This window comes from Polistes fuscatus, unplaced genomic scaffold (genome assembly GCF_010416935.1).
Source record: "Polistes fuscatus isolate 324 unplaced genomic scaffold, CU_Pfus_HIC Scaffold10, whole genome shotgun sequence".
NCBI lineage: Eukaryota > Metazoa > Arthropoda > Insecta > Hymenoptera > Vespidae > Polistes > Polistes fuscatus.
Genome location: NW_025112998.1, coordinates 3,229,804 through 3,251,768, shown reverse-complemented (window position 1 = coordinate 3,251,768; position 21,965 = coordinate 3,229,804). Strand labels below are relative to the sequence as shown.

Genomic DNA, 21,965 nt, shown 5'->3' with positions numbered 1-21,965 from the left:
TGTGAACAATCCGCTCATAACTTGCACAACGATAAGCAGTTACTACCAGTAGAAGCCTCTCGATGATAATCCCCTTTGATTTGTTATTTCGAATTCATTATAAATATAATACTAGTCGGTAGGATCGTAAATAATTAAACGAAATGGACGAGAATCAAAGTGAAACTTTATCGAAGTAATTTTCAAGGCAAATTTATATAATGTATAAAATGTATTCAATTGAAGAAAATTAAGTACAATTATAAAAGAATACAAAAATATAATTTTAAAATAAAACAAAAGAAAGAGAGGGAAAAAATGATGCTATTTAGTATAAAGGTTTGTATTTTTGTTTCTTTTTGTTATTTTTTAAAAATATTTTTGGCCATTATTTGCGTTAAAATATCAATAATAAATAAAGTGGTCGGTATTACACCGATAATTACAAAAACTTTGCATATTTTAAATAGATGGCCAACGTTTATAATAAAATATCACAGAGTATCCTGTATATAAACGTGTCCTCATTATAAATAATGATAAATTATTATTTATACTGACACAAATATTCACATATTGCGACCATAAATTTAAAAACAACAAATTACCTGGTAAAAATATTTTAAAAATATAGTTCAACAAAATAGAAAAAGAAAAAAAAAAGAAGTAGAAGAAGAAGAAAAAAGAGTAGGAGGGAAAAAAGGCTGCGTTCTTTTCTATCTAGTCGGGATTATATTTTTTTTTTGTAAATAATATAGTTCAAATAAATAGAAAAAATAAAAAAGAAAAAGAAAAAAGAGGATAGGTTAAGAAAAAGTAAGATGACGCGGTCCTTCTCGTCCAGTGGCGAAGGGCGGGAGAGTGTCGGGAGAGGGAGAGGGGGTGTCTCCTTATCGTAGAAAATTTCCACGATATTTTATTACACGATAAAGTTTTGTGCCCGACCAAGCAAGATCTTCTTGGGCTCCTTAACTTAGAAAAGTTAAAACTCTTGTTAGTGGTCGAACAGAGACAGACGCGAGCGCGAGTTTGTCCAAAAGCTCGCTAAGGACGGAAAATTTTCTCTCCGCAGGTTGAGGTAGAAGGGGTTTGGTGGTACCTATGAAGAAGAAGTCGTGCGGTTACAAGTTTTTCCAAGAACGGTGGTAACTTGCAGAGCTTTCGTCTTTCTTTTCTTTTCTTTTCCCTTCCCTTCCCTTCCCTTCCCTTCCCTTCCCTTCCCTTCCTTCCTTTCCTCTTATATATATTTCTTTCTTTCTAATTTTATTTTTTGTTCCTTTCGTTTCCTCTTTCTTTTTCCTACCTTAACGTTTTACCTTTTACTCCTGCGTGCTTCCTCCTTGCTTAATTCCCAGGAAAACCGGATTTTCCACTCGATTGGAGACGCCTTCAACGTATGAGAATGCAGAGACTCCCTTCCCTACCTACCTACCCCAGTAGCATCCACCTTCTGTTTCCTTTCCTTTCTCTTTATCTCTATTCTCTTTCTTATTCTTTTTGTTTTTATTCTACTACTACTACTACTACTACTCTTCTTCTTCTTCTTCTTCTTAGCTAACAGAGAAAACTCGGTTCGGGAGCTTTTGTCGAGGAATTTCATATTTATTTCCGTCCCCTTGTTGCCGACGTGCACTGGGAACTCTCGCGCGGAAAGAAATGCGAGAAACGAGACCCGGTGATCGTAGAAAAATAAGAATTTGGTGAGAAGAAGAAGGATAGGCAAACGAATACAAAAACAGTCGCATACACTCGCACACAAACATGTGTGTATCAGTGCGTGTATGAAAGAGAAGGGTGAGGTGGAGGGGCGAGGGGGAGGACCTTTTGTTTCTGAATGTTCCTTTAGTGTTTCCTAAGAGAGAAACAACTCCTCCGTCAATCTTTCTGCGGGAAGATTAGAACTATGTCGTGAGAAAGAGAAAGAAAGATAGAAAATAAGGGGGGGGGGTGTGTGTGTATGTTAGGGTGAGAGAGAAGATAGGAGGAACGTGTCTTTACAGGCGGAAATAAAGGAGACGAATTGCCCTTCCTGCTAGGGAAGCTTTCGTCCGGTCGATTTCCTCTGATTCGCAGCGACTGTGACGGCCTTCCAAGGAAGAAACGAGATTTATATCGGCTTCATTATTCTACTGGCGCCTCTCCCTCTCTCTCTCTCTTTTTCTTAGACGACGTTTTTTCCCGTTCGATCTTCATGAATTTTATAAATACCAACAATCTCTCTCTCTCTCTCTAGCTCTCTCTTTAGCTCTGTCTCTCTTTCCTCCTAGTTTTAGACTACGAGACAGGAGAAAAATAACTCTCGGTTTTGGTTGGCACAACATCGATCCTTGATGCATCTCTCTAAACGCAAATCGTTTTTTTCAAATTACATTTTTTTTTTCTCTTCTGTCGTACCAATTTTTTGCTTGTACTTCGTTGCAAACTGGAATTGGAATTTTTGGAGAGATTTTTGGCAAATTTAAGAGAATGATCGGTTAAATATGATGATATTACTATTAACGATTGGATTAAAATTAAATTGAGAAAACAAAAAAATAGGAAAAAAAAAATCAATTCAATCAAATTTATATATCAATTTTGAAAGTTTAAATAAAGCTAAAATAGATTTATGTGTATAAAAAATTTTCAATAGCTTTGTATTACGAGCAAATAGAAAATATTTCAAATTTACAATGGAAACGTGTACTTCTACGATTCGATGTATAAACCAAAAATAGATACTATAATAAATAAACGATATTGATACAATAAAAATAAAAATTAAAAATGATAAAACACACGGAAATGATATCACGAGAACCATTTAAGCACAAATATGTTTCAATATTTTTCTAATATCAATTAGATTTCAAATTACGCAATATAATTCGATGTAAGAGAGAAAGAGAGAGAGAGAGAGAGGGAAGGAAGGAGATGGGGGATTGGAAAAAATTTGATACGATATAGATGCTAAAAGGTATCGATAAAGTTAAAGACAATCTCGGCAAAGGAAAATAGCAAAGAAAAAAAAAAAATACTTAGAGATAAGGTTGAGAGAAAAATAATACGAAAAGTCGCGTTACTTCCAAATGATTAATGCAGCTATGGCAATATCGAGAGTAGAAAATTGATATCGCTTTGGTGAATTGTTTTACATCCTACGAAGTAAAACCTGGGCTTGGGTTGGGCCGGGTCTTAAGGTAGTAGATGGGTAAATACGTTCGGTAACGCGAAAATAAACGAAGCTTGGATGAAAGAAGAAAAAAAAAAAGAGATTTGCTTGAGAGGATGGCGATGATGAAGAAGAAAAAGAAAAAGAAGAAGAAGAAGAAGAATAGAAAGAAAGAGAGAGAAAGAAAGAAAGAAAGAAAGAGAGAGAGAGAGAGAGAGAGATGAGGAAGAGGAGGAGAAAAACGGTCATTAGAATTCCCAAAGGGTGGTAGGGGGGAAAGAGGTAGAGAAAGGTGGATAACAGGGGGGAGGGGAGTAGCAGGGAAAGCTCTTATACGACCTACGAACTCGAGGCACTTTAATCTTCGACTCTCGACAACTTAACCTTGCGTTAAAGGGCTCTGCATTCGCTCGCTCGTTCGTTCGTTGGTTGAAAAGAAAACGAGAAAGAAAAAAGAAAGAACGAAGAGGAGGATAGGCAAGGTGGGCTATCTAATTTCTTAAGAGTCAAATCTTAGGTACTTCGTCATCGAGACTTTTCACTCACTCTCTCTCTGTCTCTCTCTCTCTCTCTCTCTCTTTCTCATTTATTATTTTTTTTTTTATATTATATTATCTTTTTCTTTCTCATCTTTAATCAAAGATTATACACGATCCTTCTTTATTGGCCAAAAGACCATGCCATGAATAATGTAATTTCATGCCGTAAAGAATAACACGGGTTATTAATAATATCGTTATCGTAAGAATTAATAATACTCATTAATTCTTTTTTTTAATATTATTATTATTATTATTATTATTATTATTATTATTATTATCGTCTGGTAATTTTTTTATTTTCGCTTTTTGTTTTCAATTCGTGTAGAAAATTCGCGCGGAGTAAGAGAGATGGATATATTTTAATTATTAAAGAAACATTCGAAACACATCGTTCGAGAACGAAAGAAAGGAATTAAGAGAAAGAGAAAAAGAAAAGAAAGAAGAGAGAGAGAAAGAGAGAGTGATAGGGCGAGGGGGAGGGGGATAAAGGGAGGACTTCAAACAACTTCGATCCGACGTTCGTCTCGTCGCAGCGACTACCACTACACTCAATAATTTATTAAAAGATGAGAAGGATGATGAGAAGACGTAATTACGGGGGAGAAAATCTCCAATTAAGACGTCCTTTGGACCGCATGGTCTTTGGAAAACAGTGCTTCAAATTCTCTATCTCTTTCTTTCTCTTTATCTTTCTCCTACTCCTCCTCCTCCTACTCCTCCTTCTCCTTCTCCTACTTTTCCTCCCAATTTTCTTTTCTTTCCCCTCTTCTTCTTCTTCGTTTTCTTATTCTTCTTCTGCTTCTTCTTCTTCTTCTTCCTATCCGATCATCGAGAAAACTGGAATGTGGTAGTCTGAGTATTTACCGAGCTTGAAATATCAGTTAACGAGTCTATGAAGTATCTCGACTAAGAGATAATGGAATTACGAAAGACGTTTGGCTTCCGGCAAGTATGAAATGGAAGAAAATATGCGACGTCGTCGTCGTCGTCGTTGTCGTCGTCTGTGTTCTTCCTAAATAAAACTTACTCGATATCTCTTCTCTTTATATTTGTTCCCTCTTTGTATATATATATATATTTTTCTTTTTTTTTTTTTAAATAAATGGTTCTTATATTGTACCCAACAAAACGAGTCTTACAATACAATTCGTTTCTTTATATCAATACATGAAAATCATTATTAATCCTTCTCTTTATTTGCACTCTAATTACAAACATCGATGGGAAATATTTTTTTTCTTTTTTTTTAATGGAATGTTAATAGATAATAAGTCATTTGTAATAATACCTTTAATGTTTTTTTTTGATAAGTATTTAATATAAATGAGAGGAATATGATTTTCTATTTTTTTCTTTGATTTTTCTCTATATGAAAATGGAAGGAATGTAAAGATTTTAAAATATAGTTAAAATTATTTTTTTTTTATTTTGTATACTATGTAAAAATAAATCATTTCAATGAATAATTATATCAGTAACAACCTTAGTTTCATACACCAGTTCTTTTAATAAATATCTAATTGTACAAAATTTCGTTGCCAACTAATTGGCACGAAACAAAAAATCCGAGGAATGTAAGAGATAATTATGTGTGTATATGCGTTTATGTGTGTGTATAATCTTTTTATGCATATAATAAATGTTTTGAATAAATTAAATTTAACTTATAAGTAAACTTAATAGGGGTGACCGAGTCTACGTAGGATATAGTAATAAAAAAAAGAAAAGAAAAGAGAGCATACAAAGTTCTCGAATGTTAAGAAAAATCTAAAGAAAAGGTCAAGATTTTCTTTCCTCGAGAAAAGCATTCGACGAAAAAGCTTTTTCGTAGGGTCTCGCGTAAAAGATCCTATTCGTTTTGGTAAAAAGGGTCAAAAGAACATTATAAATATAAACACGAATGTGAAATTGTAATCGAGTGGCCAGAAGGCTCGCGAAAAATTCAAGGGGTTGTTGGTTGGTTGCTCGCTCGGCTTTTATGTATTATATTTTTTTTTCTCCTATGGAAAACCAACAACTAAGGTAAAAAAAAAATGAACGTGTATGTGTCTTTTGAGTGAATGTATGTATGAATCTAAGGTAAAGTATAGAAAGATATATATATATAAGAAAAAAAAAAGATAAAAAGGGAACACGAAAAGGTAAGGAAAAGTATACAAAGATGAAAATCGAAAAGATCGACGAAAACTGGCCGAAATGGAGCATGAAATCATAAAACCATTTCGTGGTAAGTCCATGGAAAATGGTCGTCTGTCTGACCGATGAAAAGTAATAACAGCAGTAGTAGTAGAAGTAGTAGTAGTAGTACTAGTAATAGTACTAGTAGTGGTGGTAATAGTGCACACAGAGAATAAAAAGAAAAAGTAAGAAGAGGAGGAAGGAAGTGGAGTAAGTTCAACAAAGAATGGTATGAGAATGGTAGAATAAGGGAGAAGAAATGAAGGGACAGATCGGTGGTTAGTACCTTCGATAGAGAAAAATCGCACAACTCTTCAATAAGGGACTAGTCGCATGCTTTTTTCAAAAGGTACTAGTAGCTTTTCTTAAAAGCTCTAAAAGACTTCTAAGTCAAACGATTACGTTCTTATATTTCTTTCTCTCTCTCTTTTTTTTCTTTCTCTCTTTCTCTTTCATTCATTCTTTCGTTTGTCAAACATCTTGCTTTTACGTATACTTTTAACCAAGGCTGAGGCTTGAGGGTGTATGTCACACATAAGAGTAGTTTGTATTACAGTATGTGATATAAACAAAAATTTGTTTTTAAATTAATCCTCCGTTGTCATGGTGGATTATACTTACGTCACCGACCAGGGGTGGGATTTTTCAGTGTTAGTGTTAGTGTTGATTAAAAATTCAGAGAAAAACTTTGTTAATACTCTATGGGATTACTATAGAATATTTTTATAACGGTTTATTTTGTTAACTTATAACTTTAATTGAAGAATACAAAATATTTATTCACACGCGAAAAGATCCACTTCGGCTGATGGAGGGTTAAAAATGGCAAACCAAAAAGTAAAGAAATAATAAAAATAAATTATAAAAGGCACTGTTCGTTCTAACAATGTTTCAATTTTCTGATATACTTGGATACTGTATTACTTTCTTTCTTTTTACGATATTGTCACCCTAAAACAATTATATCCCTAAACCAATGCTTATGTCATTAGTTTAACAATTTTTTTTCAGTGATTATCTACTTTGTGCGTGTGCGTTAAATGTGTTTTTTCATCATATATACTCGAGATTTCATTTATTTTTTTAAACAAATAATCACGATTCACGTGAAAACACAAAAATGAAGAATAAAAGAATAACGTGAGCCATTCCTTTTATCGATGAGAAAGCTACAGGTTGTTTCAATTTTATCAATCTACCAGATGATGATTCGATTGACTGGACGGTTAACTTCAACGATTTGCACTTTTATCGTTTCTATCGATCGAGACTTATGTTCGAAAAAAAAATAAGCCAAGTAATTTCGCTGTTAAAATCTAAGAATCACGATCTTTGGAAAAGGATTTGGAAGAGATGAAAGAAGAACGGATTGGGAGAAAATGTGAGATGAATACAAAAAAATGAGTCGTAAGAAAGAAAGAAAGAAAGAAAGAGAGAGAGAAAGAGAGAGAGACAGGCATAAAAAAGAGGGTGTAAAAAAAGAAGGATAGAGAGAGTAACGATGGATGCCTTAAGGGTTAGAAATTCTCTCAAAGTCTGGGAGAAAGTTAGATTGCAGAAATAGTTGCGCTGCCGTTCTTATCTCTGTCCTGGATGGTCCCGGAGTGGTAGAGTAAAAAAATAAAAAAAACAACGAAGGAAAGAGGAAAAGACAAGAAAAAGAAGGGGAAAGTTTGAGGAAGAGGAGAGAGAGAGAGAGAGAAAGAGAGAGGGTAAAGTTAAAGAGTGATAGAATGAGAAAGAAAAAGAAAGTAAAAGAGAGAGAGAGAGAGAGAGACTCGGGTGAAAATTCACAGTTAATTTATGTGCCAATTAATTGCTAATTAAGGCACCGCTTTTTCAGCCGAATTAAATTCCATGCCCGGATCATCCCTCTTTCTCTCTCTCCCTCTCTTTTTTCTCTTTTCTTCTCGTTGTTTCCATGCTATCGTACTGATTCACCCTCCTCACGTTTCAAATAAGTTGACTCTTCCCTATCTTCTCTCTTTTTCTCTCTTACGACTAACTCGTATACGAATAACTTGTTCGTGTATGACGTTCCCCTTTTTTACACACCAATACATTCACACACAATTTCTCTCCCTCTCTCTTTTTCTTCAGCAGTTGGAAACTTTTGCTTTCGCTTTTTCATCCCGGATTAGCCTTTAATCGGCGAAGGGTTTCAGCCCGGTTTCGCGTAAAGATATATAAACCTTCTCTCCGGTGTACTTGGACGTTTCTTTGCAGTTCACCGTTGCTCAGGGTTCTCTTCTTGTTAATCCTGCCCCTTTTCGTCGCCCCTTTTCACTTCCTACCTAGTAAAACCTATAGCTAGAACTACCGAATCTCAAACAAGGAATACTTCTTTTCATTTTTTTTTTTCTTCTTCTTCTTCTTCTTCTTCTTTCTCTATTACTTTTTTTCCAGGTTCTTTCCGAACGATTTCATTTCACGTTCTTACAACGAGTCTTTGGAGACTCAATGCTATCGGTAATCGTTCGCAAAGCTTTAGAAGATTGCTATCTCTCTTCTTCTTCTTTTTCTTCTTCTTTTTCTTCTTGATTCCCTATTCCTCGAGGAAAAAACTAACAACATAGTTTTCACGAAATCTGAGATGAAAATATATCAAATTGTTTCTTTCCTATCGTTTATCGGCAGGAACATTCTTCCTTTCTTTTCTTTATATATATATATAAAAAGAAAAGAACCCCTTGGATTCCCATAAGAGTATTTCCTTATACGATAAAATAGACTAGAAGGGATCATACTGAAAGAAGAAAGACAAGTATCACTTTCTACAAGGATTCCAAAGGAGAAGACACCTATTATCCTTACAGTCAAGTTAATTGTATACTGAAAACCTATACAGACAGTCAGAGAGAGAGAGAGAAAGAGATGGAATATTCTCGTTTGACCGTCCTAAAATGTTACTTTCCGTCTTTCTCCAATTTCAAGGTCCGAAACTGTTTCAATTGGTTTCCCTTTCTCTCTCTCTCTCTCTCTCTCTCTCTGTTAATGTTTCTGTTTCTCTTCATCTCTCTAGGGCTTCACGTGAAGCCTTTAATTTTCGTCCTAGAAAGTTTTCTCGAGTTTCGAAACTTAGATGAAATAGTCCCTTACTCGATGGTACTTTCGTATCCTCCTACCTACCTTCGTACCTTTCGTACCTTCGTATCTATCTATCTATCTATCCATCCATCTGTCTATGTTTTAACTGTTACCTTCGTTCGATCAAACAACGAAACGATGTGAAAAAGGTGTAGAGACACGAGTAGAAGATACAGAAGGTGTTTTCCAACATAGCCGGAGGAAAAATCGAAGAACAAACAAAGAACGTAGAAATAAGAGGAAAACAGCTGGCGCGTGAAACAATGCAGAGGTGTGTCTCTCCCGGTATACTCTTTGAAAAGAGAAAAATAGACAGAAAAAGAGAGAGAAAGAAAGAGAGAGAGAGAGAAACAGAAAAATCCCGTTCGTACTCTTTTTACTCGAGTGGTGTAAATATTGTCCTCTCTCCGTGCTCCGTAACCCACACAGTGTTAACACACACACCTTCACAAGTTTACCTTTCGGTAACGGTGCTAAGCCGCGCGACTATACACCCTACCTTTGCATTTTTCACTCGGCGAGTACCTTTATTCGTGATTAAGCATGCGCACTGTATAATTCGAGAAGGTATCTCTACGTATATAGTCTCCCCCAGTTTCCCTCCCTCCCTCCCTCCCTACCTACCACCCTCCTTCCTTCCTTCCTTCCTTTCTTCGTTGTCTCTCTCTCTATTTGTTTCTTTCTTTTTTGGTTTTTTTTTATTTATTTGCTTTTTTCATGTTGTATTCCAGAATCTCGTAGAAATTTTTGTTGAAAATTTGTTTTTATCCTTTATCTTTGATATTACATAAATGTATCGCTAATTATGACAGTGGACACAGGTAAAGAACAAAAGGGAAAAAGAATAAGTAAAACTGAAAATTTATTCTTTTATTTATTTTCTCGTTTATTTTGCTTTTTCCCTCGCGTTCGATATTCCACCGGCAGAAATTCTTTTTTAAATTTGTCTCTTTTTTTGTATTACAAAAATGTGTCACTAATTATGGTGGGAAATAATTAAAATAGAAGAAAAGAAAATAAAAGGAGGAGAAACAAATGGTTTTCTTTTTTATCTAATTAGTTATAGAATTATTAATATATTCGTAAAATAAAAATCATAAAATAAAATCAGTTCGTACAATCGTCTATCATAATTATTGTTCACGAATGTTTTACTTGTGTCTTGTGATTATTACAAAAAAAAAAACTGGTGTGTGTACTTATGTACGCACGTAAGAAGTTATACTTCTTTGCCGTACCAAAACGAATATAACCTCAATAACCTCAAAAATAACTTCAAAAAAAAACTTCAAAGAAAAAAATAACTTAAAAAAAAAATAATTATTATTATATATATAAGAAAGAATAAAAAAAAGAAAAAGAAAATATCAAAATATATACATCAGTCCACACTAAATATAAGAGAGATATATCGAATTATTTTATGCGTCGACCGCCATGGCGCTGTGATAGCATTGGTTCCCGCTCGATCATTTAAGTCAAGCAGCGCTGAGTACGATTAGTATGTGGATGGGTGACCCGCTTGGGAAAAAAGAAGAAAAGAAGACAACTTCATGCCTTATACTTGAAATCGCTTTGCCGCGCGTCGCAAATACCGACAAACTTCATGGTGTCGTTTTCCCAGACGCTCGGAACAAAATCACTCCCCATTACATTTTCCCCAACGCGCCAAAAGAAGTATAACTTCAAAAAAAAATAAAGAAAAAGACCTTATTAAGGAAGAAAAAAAATATATCGAGCCAAATAGTTGAACTATCCCGTGAACAATTTTGGTGAGAAATAGTTCCGTCTCCTAGCATTTGGTGAAAACAAGTAAGCGAAAAGTCCTCTTAGTCCTCGTGAAAATTTCATTTGGCCTTCGTCGAAAGTTGAAATTAGGGTAGGTAATGGGTAGAGGGAGTAGAAGTATATGGATATATATGGTCTCGATGTCGAAGGATATTCGAAGAAGTTCAATTTATCTCGAGACTTTGATATATTCATGAATGCTGATCGACCGCGAACTTTGCCTTTTATCCAATATATACCCATCCATACAACCCTCTCCTACACCCCCTCTACACATACAAAGATAACAAACAAAATATATATGTACATTTTTCAGGAAAGTGATTTCGCCCGAATGAAAAAAAAAAAAAAAGAAGAAGAAAGAATAGAACTTTTCTCACTAAATAAATGCGTCCAATGAAATTCGATTTCTCCTATCTCTTCCTCTTCCCCCTCTCCCCCCCTCATCGATTGATAAGTAAAAGAAATGGAGTACGTAGGGAATGGAAAAATATTAAGAATAAGAGTTAGATCGTTGAAAAAAAAAACAAAATGAAAATAAACTTCGTTTGAAATCTTTTAGACTTTCGTTCGATAAAGAGATAAAAATAAAAAAAAAGAAGAAGGATAGATAAGAAAAATAGTTAAAAGTGATTAGTCGAAAAGTAATAGCAACGAAGGAGGTAGAGAATGCTGAATCGACGTTTCTTTTTACTACGATGAAAAGAGAGAAAGAAAGAGAGAGAAAAAAGCAAAAAGAAAAGCAAAGAAATAAAAGAAAAGAATCTTACATTAGAGGGGAAAAATAGGAGAAAGGAAAGGATGGTTTATCCTATATATATATATATATAACCTTGTTCTCTTTATCTAAAAGTTTTCTGTGCCCGAAAGAAAAAAAACTTTCCTTCGCGCTATCGCATCTTCGTCCAAGCTCAGCGAATTTTCACTTCGGTGAAGAGGGCAATCGGTATTCCGAGGAATCCTTTAACCATAACGTTATCCGATCTCAAGCATGGATATTCCCCTACCTACTTTCCAAAGTAGCACCGACAGGAAGCAACGATCCCGCGAATCCCGAAAATGTGACTGGCCTAATAATATCGCGGTGAACATCGCCGAACTTTCTAATCCTTTTTTTTTTTTTTTAATTCTTTTCCTTTTAACTTGTTCTCTTTTATCCGAAATTATTCGCCAAATTGTCGATGAAAATATCTTAAGGAGTTAGAATTCGTGGTTAAATTTGGAAACCGGGCATATTTTACTTGGCCTATCTTTTTCTCTCTTTTTCTGGTAGTTCGACGGAATTTCTAGAAAAATAATCTACATTTTGCGGTCGTCAAGGAGAATAAAAGAAATAAAGAAGAAAAAGAAAAAAGAAAAGAGAGAAAGAAAGAAAGAAGGAAAGAAGAAAGAAAGCATACGAATCGTAACGATCTCGGTGGTTACCATGGGTTGTGCTCGCTTTATCCTGCATGACTTCTCGCGTGCACGCGCTTATAGGAAGTAGAAACGGTCGAGATAAACTCGCTACGATAACAAGAGTAGGCGGTAAGAGAGAGAGAAAAAGAGAGAGTAAAAAAGAGAGTAAGAGGAAGGGTGGGGGAGGGAGAGGGGCATCGTGGGATAACCGTGGCCTCTTTCGCGTACCGGCAAATGGTTTTCAGATTTTTACAGGCAAAAGCGTAACGTTGGTATGAAAAGAAATTCAAAAGAGTAGAAAAGAGAAACAGAGAGAGAGAGAGTGAGAGGGGGGAGGGGAAGGGCTTAGGGGTTGTGGGAGGAAAAAAGGTCGCTTGGAAAAAGATTCCATGAAAATTCTGCACCGACGTTTCCCGTAATGGTCGCTGATTCTTATTTCTCTGTCGTTTTTACCAACGACTCGTGTAACTTGTGCTTTGCGTATAAGCCCTTTTTTTATATCTCGAAGAAAGGGACGCCTCTCTGGAGAGAGAGAGAGAGAGAGAGAGAGAGAAAAAATAGGAAAAGTGGGTGGGTGGAAGGGAAGAGGGTGTATTCGAATAACAGCTTGGTACTGCCTTGGCCGATTAATTTGCGTGAAACGACTTTGGTGTCTTAGTGGTTACTGCTACTACTGCAAAATTCGTACGTTTAAACGAAACGGAATGTGATATTGTAAGACGGTGGATGAAAGTTAGGGGAAACGTTTATACAAGTTAATTATGCGAATAGAGGAACATTATTGATTATAATTAATGTTTGTTTTTAGTTCGCGTTGCATCATCAATTTGTTTAAAGTGGGCCCTAGGTGGACCATAACGCACTCACTTATCTTATTTCATTTTTAATCATATCGGGTCATATGCACTCGACTACTATAATTCGAAAGTCTGGATAAAAATTCTGTTGCAAATTATTTGCGTCGAGGTATTCGTTTTTAATGTGTACGATTTCCTTGCGATATAAATTTTTCTCTTACGTACTGGGATAAATTAGATTTTATTTAAATCGCATACGTGTGATATTTTCAAAGAAAATTTTGAATGCATATGACAATGTGTATTTTTCCCGTACGTAAAAATATCTTTCAATGAAATGATTTAACAGACAACAATTAAAAGTGTTCACGATAAATAACGAGAAAAGGATTTACGGTTATTTGATTGACATTAAAACTTGATAGCACTTGGAAATATGATAATTATTCCGTCGACGATTATTTCAAATTAACGATAAACCTGTTCGTTTTATTTCTGGTATCAAACGTTTACGAATAAACGAATAAACGAATAAACGAACGAACGAACGAACGAACATAAAATTGTTGTAGAAAATAGAACGTAGGAAGAATTGTTAGAAGAGTCATAGGTTATCTCGAAACTACGAGACGATAAAATCTTTCACGTTATCGCGATCAAAATACACGGACCCCGATATATTTTGCATCGGGGGTCGTTGGGATCTCGCGGCCCGTTGACATTGAACCCATGTGGTGATGGTGGGTGATGGTGTTAGTAGTGATGGTGTTGGTGGATTCGAGCGAAAGTCAAACGTTGATCGTGTTGCAAAACTGCGTTCGTTCGATCGACAAAAATTACTCTCTCTTTCTCTCTCTTTCTCTTCGTGAGAGCGTAAAAGCGAGGATTAAACGATATTTGATGGTAGCAATCTGAGTGTAACGAAAACAAGAGAAAATAAATAGAAAAAAAAGAGAGAGAGAAAGAGAGAGGGAAGATCGAATAAAAAGACGAGTAGGAAAGAGAAATGAAAATTTTGAAATATTAATTAATAACATATGCTATATTTTTGTGTTTTAAATTATGATATTAATTTATGATAAAATTATTCCTACAAATGTTTATAATTATATGTTTATTAATACATAATTATAATTGTATTATAATAGGAGTTTATAATTGTATAAATTTGTCTTTGGAATAGAAAACTGATTAGTGATCGTGGATGATAATATAAACAATAAAAATAATTATAAATCGATTGTTAATTATGATCAAACTTGTTCTAATTTCTCCTTCCATATTTATCTATATATCCATCTATCTATCTATCTATCTATCTATCCACCTATCTATTTATCTATCTATCTCTCGTTACACATACATTACACATTCGTTGTATCATTACATGCTTCGGTTAACGATAAATCCCATTATCCCGTTGTAGTGACGTGGCATTGATATGTACGCTATACTATCATGGTATATGATGATATAGATAGGTAGTACATTCAATAATGAGGTTACACGATCGTGCTTATTGTACTCCTACAAGATAATCCTCGTTTATCCTTAACTGTTTATTCTCATTAATTTCTACAAAAATTTATAAAATAAAAATTTATAAAAAAGAATTTATATATACAAAAAATCAGGACGAAATTAAAAATTACGCTTATGGTAAATTCATGAAACGATCCTTCAACTTATCCTCATTGATTTCGACAAAAATTCACGAGAAATTAAAAACGGAATTATTACGAATTGAAAAGAATGCGAGAATAAGACTTAAGATGGTATTTCATATTCCGCGTGTCCAGAATAAGATAAAAAAAAATCTAAAAATAAGAAAAAGAAAATATCATAAAAAGATAAAAAAAAAAAAAGAAAAATAAATATAATAGAACACAAGATTTCGTTCCATTTGGTAACAATGGTAAAAAATATTCTTCGATATTCGTCTTTTAATATTTTCTTTTGTTTCCCTATTTTCCAATTCTTTTTCTTTTTACGTGTGAATATTGCAGCGAAAGTACGAGTACAGCATCACTTTGGGAAACTTTTCGAATGCCACTAGGATGCTTTTTAATCTCTTGAAGCTTTGTCAAATCCTACGAGGAAATCGATTCGCGAACACTGCCGACAGATAGGCGACAGGCGTCGATCGAAATTAAAAGCGAGGAAAAAAGCGTAGAGAGAATAATAAAATTGAGAGTGAGAGAGAGAGAGAGAAAGAGAGAGAGAGAGAGAGAGAGAAAAATCCCAGATAACGATCTCACACCTGAAACACGGCCACGGCATATTACCGCACCTGTGGGAATGCGTTCACCTGGCTGGCATCAGCTTTATAACAAATAAATTGAAATCGCGAGAGAGAATCGAATGAGTGTCCGTGATTTACGAGCTAAAACCGTACTGCTCGATGGAAAAATGCCATTGACACGAGATATTTCTCGATATCCTGGAGTGCGAAAAAGTATCAAAAAGAAAAAAGATGAAACAAGTCAAAAGAGAGAGAGAGAGAGAAGAAAATACGACGAGAGTAAGCTTGGCATTGGTAATGGAAAGAGAAGCGAGTTAAGAGAGTTGAAAGGGGTGGGAGTAGAAGAGGAACATAAGGAGGGGGAAGAAAAAGGTAGGAAAAAATTGGAAAATCGACTAAAATAAAACAGGAACGATAGTTGATTGCCTTTCACGTTTATTTCTTCCTTCCTTCCTTCCTTCCTTCCTTCCTTTCTTTCTTTCTTCTATGCTGTTCTTTTTTTATTTTGTTTTATTTTTTTTTTTCAAATTTTTCCCACCCTCCCTTCTCCTTCCCTTTTACTTTCGACGTATTTTTTTCTTCTTCTTCTCTTTCCGTTTGCCTGTTATCGTCCTTTTTCCCGTAGTATCGAAAAAAGAAAAGAAAAAAGAAAAGAAGAAGAAGAAGAAGAAGAAGGAGGAGGAGGAAGAAAAGGGAAAGACGAGAAACAACGGGGCAAAAATATCCCTCGAAGCGAAGTTGGAATCGAATTAAAAAGCTGCCCGAGCCAATTAAGGCATTTCGTAAAAGTTTAAGAGATTCTTTCCGCGAGAGAGGCCAAGCTTTTTCTCGATGCGCGTCGAGAGAAAGAAAGAGAAAAAGAAAGAGAAAGAGAGAGGGAGAGAGAGAAAGAGAGAGAGGTGGCTTTTCCTTCTTCCTCCTTCTCCATTAAGGGCCATTAAGCTGCTCGTTCTACCATATAAACAGAAAACGAGCAAAAGGGAAGGAAAGCTCGAAAGAAGAAACGGAGAGAGAAAGAGAGTGAGAGAATGAAAAAGAGGAAGCATAAGAATTGCTTGAATGGAACAAGTTAAAAAGATTCCGAATATGATTCTATTGTAATTTTCTAAATATTAACAACTACGAAAACAATTCTAACGAAATTTTTCTGCTAGATTTTACATCCTTCATAACTTATATCAAATTCTAATCATTGATATAAATTTTTCCTTATTATTTTTTTTTTTTTATTCGAATGTTAATATAAGAATTTTGAATTAAAAGATTCATGACTTTTCAACGTCACACGCATATTTTTAAATTAATTTTTATTCTTATTTATATTTGTGTGCGATTAGTATATTTAAACATTTTTTAATAATATTATGTAAAAGAAAATTGTCAATATTTGTGATAGCAGCAGCAGCAGAAATTCTACTTCAGAGTTATCTAAAATTTTCTCGTTGCATACTAATAATTTATTAATAAATACTACAAATTTTTGTATTAATCAGTGTAATACTAATTATTTAAATTAAGTACGAATATTTAATTATAAATACTAAGGAAAAATGTTCCTAAATATTCATTCAGCGAATAGCTGTTCTATTATCCAATACAAAATTGTGTTGAGAAGAGAAAGAGACAAAGAGAAAGAAAGAAAGAGAGAGAGAGAGGGAGAGAAATAGCATTTAAAGACGAGGCTTAAATCAGTAAACAGTTTTAAAGCTGTTATCCACATTGAGAATCCAGAGAGAACTCGGAAATTTCGGTTGAAGTCTTCACGTTTCCCTTTTGCCTCTTGCTGCTGAGCCCTCCTAAACTGGTGGCAGCTGTTCCGAAAGCCCTTTTCAAATATTAAACACCGGCTTCGCCCAACCCCTTCTTTCCTTTCCCTCTCGCCATCTCTCTCTTTCTCTATCCACCTATCTATCTATCTATCTATCTTTCTCTTTCTCTTTACATGCTTCCGCCTCTTGATAACGTTAATAGCCATCGGATAATGTCATCCGGAGAAAATTGTATTAAACGAAGACAGATGCAAATGAATAGAGTTACATTTAGGAAGAAAGAGAAAGAAAATACATCCCTCCCCCCCCTCCTCACTCGGTGAGAAAACAAATTATCAAAATACACACGCGAATCTATTATGCTTCATTAATAAACGATAAAGAAATCATTTCGTATTATATTTTGATCGAAATCTTGCAAATATTTGAATAAATTATCGAACTAGATATAATTGTAATTAGGAAAAATGATGAAAGAAGATATGATGTCCTAAAAAACATTTACAAGTACAAAAGCAAATTTATTTATTATCGTTGAAGAAGAGTCATTAAAAAAAAAGTATGCCTACTTGATTTCAATAGAAATGATCGTTAACGTTTTAATTGTTGGATTTTTGTTTTCTTTAAATAAAGGTTTGAAGATAAATGACTTACCTTCGTAGACGGTGAGTAGGGCCTCGGCAGAAACCGCATCGCCAACTCCGTTTTCTGCAACGCATTCGTATGTGGTACTGTCTCGGACTGATCTGACAGGTTCGATCCGTAGCAAAGCTCCATGCTCGTAGGTTTGTACGAGGTATCGTGACTGGTTTGCTGCGACAGTAGTAAAACGATCGTGAGTCGAGAAAATAAAGTATAGCGATAAGTAAGATGTTCCTTGTATATGCGTACACGCACGTATGCACGTACGTGTGTGTTTGTGTATGATAAACGAGTTACGTCGTGTCGTTAAAACATCTCTTACGGTTTTGCTCATACGAAAAATAAAAAATATTTTACGAGACAACGAATGGGTGATACGAGTTGAGAAAAGAAAAGAAAGAAAAGAAAGAAGAAAAAAATATAAAATAAAACTGAATGTTAAAAAGGAATAAGACAAAGGTTTAGGGAAGGGAGAGTATAAAGAAGCGAAGAACACGAGTGTGTAGACCTTGCGAAATAAAATTAATGGGACGATGAGGATCGAGTTAAACCGATCGACGGTGAACGATCTACAAGATTGCACGAGAAGGTTTCGAAGCAGTTACAAGCTATCATCTTCCTCCCACGAGATTAACGACCGAGCTGCCGCCGACTGCTTCGCTTGCCTGCATACGATAAGTGGATTGACAAATGCGATTTCACGTGATTATCCAGCCTTCGATGATCCTCATAGGATTAGTACGAAGGCAGTTACTCTGCAAGCAAACCAGGTAGAAAGAGAGAGAGAGAGGGATATAGAAACATGCTGGAATATTCTTGGCCAATCTCGTTAAATCCACAATCTCTTAGTTTTTGCTATAATAGACTTTACATGGATGTTAACGATCGATAATTCTATGCATAGCATTCATCTTATCGATTTACGTAAATATGGGATGTTAATGAGAAAGAAAAATTATGTGAAAATTATCGACTAGACATTTCAAATACAAGTAATAATCGTTATTTGCTATTTAAATTTAATATGTTTATCGATAGGATAAACTTGTCATAGATGTTATTAACGATCGATCGATAATCCTATTTATAATATTCGCGTAATCAATAGATGCAATTACGAAAAAAGAATAAAAGAATATTACAACTAATGACTTATAATTGAAAAATTTCAACTTAACCGAGGATCGATATTTACCATTGTAAATAATACATATTCGTTTATTCAAATACGTGTCAGGAATAAATATATAATCCTAATACAATATATATTAACAGATATAAATTAATATATAAAATAACATCGAATCCTTTAACAACAAAAAGAAAGTATCCATTTTCGTTTCTATTTTTCTCTCTCTTTTTCTCTTTCGAATTTAGCACCAGGATAATCAATCGTCTTCGAGATTATTAAAACTAACTGCGTAGAAGAGAAGAGAAGAAAACAGAATGTTGCATATATATGTATGTATGTATGTATGTATATTGTATATATTTCGTATAACTGATAGTCTGTTCGTTCTAGAGAAACTCTTGTACGTGCTTGACATCTATGTAGTGTTTAATGTGTTCAATGTGTACCGGTTGGCACAGCGGCGAGCCAAAGTACCGGTAACTCGAAACGATACAGATAAATCAATATTTGAGCGTATCCGTAGTACCTACTCCTGAGACTTCTGAAAATAATGAACCAAAACTGGAACTCCAAGGGAACTCGTACTTCTACCAAAGAGAGAATGAGAGAGAAAGAAAAGAGATATATATATGCACATACTCTTTCGTTAGGATCGATTCGTATTGTTTAGAGTCCCACGAGCAACTGACTCGTATCTATTGTTTACTTCGATACAGAATAGTACCAAGGTTTAAGCTAATGTTTACATTTAGATTCATATGTAAGTATAAGACTACTTACATAGTGTATTACACACACGTACGTTCGTATATTATACTTAAATATACATATGTAATAGTGTACATGTGTGTATGTGTATAAGAAATATTATTAAGTGTTTACATCCTGTATGGAAACAAGATACTTACTATAATGCTTACTATGCGCAATAAAATAACACATAGAATAGGATATTTATTTGTGTGCGTGTTCGTAATTCGTTGAATATCCATAAAAGAAAGAAAGAAAGGAATGAGAAATAATAAAAGAAGTGACGATAGAGAATTAGTTAGAATTAACTGTGGGATTGTATTAAAAATTTTCAGAAACAACATCTGCCACGTCTTACCTGCATCCTTTCGTTCGAAATTCCGGTCTGCAAGAACGAGCGAGCGAGCAAACAACTGCGAAATCTAATTCGAAAGGGACACCGTGTGCTCTTGTGAAATAAAGAGACAGAGAGAGAGAGAGAGAGAGAAAGAACAGGGATGGGAGAGGAGTAATTGCTGGCTTGTTCGTGAAATATTCTCCTATCTGTCGTGAATTTGTCACTAAGAAGAAAGAGAGCAAGAGAGAGAAAGAGAGAGAGAAAGATCAATGCTTGATCAAATTCCAAAAGATAGGATTGAATATAAAAGAACAGAAGACGAGAAGACATTTAAAATTCCTTAATTTCTCCGATTGTGAGTAAAAATTTCATTGAAATCATCTTTCTATTACTTTTCGGTTGTCCATTTGGTCGTTCGAAGCTTCTTCGAAGATTTTATCAAAAAGTTTCTTTTCCAATGGCAAATTTGCAACGCTTCTTTGATCGAAGTAAAAAAAGAAGATCATAAAGAGAAAGAGCGATGGATAGGTAGGTGGGGGGAGGAAGAGAAAAAGGGGGAGTGGGTAGTTGTGAAGCAGCGAGTGGTCCGATGGTTGCTCGAAAGAACCACTTTCGAACGAAAGTTACGAAGAATGGGCAGCAAAAAGCCTCCTCCTATCCACCAACTCCCCATTCTCCAGTCCACCCAAAAAAGGCAAAAGTAAAGTAAGGAAGAAAAGTAGACTTACCTGTAATTCTTTTGCCATTTTTTCTCCAGTGTATTGTCGGGGGTGGTGCTCCTTGGGCCGTGCAATAGAAACTTGCAATTCCACCTGCCTTAACTTGCTGCGATTGAGGCCTCACCAGGATCATCGGTGGATCTATAAACAGAGAATAAACAAAAAACAAAAACTTCGATTAGTAACGACATTTTAAACGGAAAAGATGATAAAAATATTATCGATTAAAATATCTATTTTCCTCTTATTATATGATATAATAACGTATAAGTATAATAAATATAAGAAGTATAATAATAACGTATAGTAACGAACTTACTATACGTTATAACATGAGAAAAGAGACGGTAGGATACGATGATTTACGTAATATGTGCGCAAATAAAATTAGATAATAATCATTATAAACCTAACAAATTTCATCTTTTTATCTTCTAGAGAGGAAAAAAACTCTCGGCGAGTTTTAACCGATTCTCCGTTTAACGTTCTTAATTAAATTTAATTTATTTTTGTTAACATTTCAATGTATACTTTATAACCCGCAGTATGATAAATAAAATAAACGAATTAAAAGAGTGAATATACAAGAAGAAAAAAAAGAATATATTGGTATCTGTATAAACTTGCCCACGCCAAAAAAAAAAGAAAAAATAAAAAACAAAAGGAGGATAAAAAAATCCTTTCAACCACAGCGACGATAGGTAGGAGTCAGAAAATTGGCTCTCGGTGTACACGCATGTAGGTATCGCGATTGACACGCTAATCGATGAAACGAGACGGCTTCAAAAATCGATCCTCGAATCGTTTGGAAGGACGAAGGCAGACAGACGATTTTATCGACGCCGGACAGAGCCTGGCCCGGACGCGGTGGCTACTCACGGTTGGCCCACCTCTTTCTCTCTCTCTCTCTCTTTTTCTACCTCACGGTGAGCGAAATTAGTCGGATTTAGTGCGGCGGAAAGTCCAAACTACCTCGCCACGCTTTTACCCACGAATAAAGAGACGGCCGCGGCAAGATGGATGAACGCGACGCCATCCTTTGTCAGGACTGCGTGGTTTCTATCCCCCACCCTAGCCCCCTCGCTCCTCTCCCGCCCAACCACCCCTCTTACCAGTCACGAAACTACCAAGAAATAAAGATAGAGAGAGAAAGAGATACAGTCGGTTTCAATCTATATATATATATATATATATATGCTTGTTCGCGTTTGTTTGTATGTATCTATGTATATGAGTATTTGTGTGTGTGTGTGAGAGAGAGAGAGAGAGAGGAGAAGCAGGAAAAAAGGAAACAACAAAGAGAGTAAAAAAGCATCAAGAAAAAAAGGGGTGGGTGGGTTGGGAGGGTGGAAGGATAAAGAGAGGAAAGATATTGTATCTGGAGCGAGACTAGTAAGCAAAGTACTAAATTGGTCTCGAAAGTTTTGTCGGGTGAGGTACCGAAATCGATGGCG

General features: G+C 35.0%; 1 protein-coding gene across 15 annotated transcripts in view; it reads right to left on the bottom strand.

Annotated features, from left to right (window-relative positions):
- The window catches only part of LOC122525885 (tyrosine-protein phosphatase Lar), a 510,813-nt gene that overhangs the window by 118,286 nt on the left and 370,562 nt on the right, over positions 1-21,965 (bottom strand). For all 15 annotated transcript variants that reach the window (XM_043648898.1, XM_043648900.1, XM_043648902.1 and 12 more), the window contains 2 exons: positions 20,521-20,652; positions 17,586-17,744 (listed from right to left, as the gene is read on the bottom strand). In XM_043648898.1, coding sequence (XP_043504833.1) covers positions 17,586-17,744; positions 20,521-20,652 — 291 coding nt within the window. The remainder of the gene's footprint in view (positions 1-17,585; positions 17,745-20,520; positions 20,653-21,965) is intronic.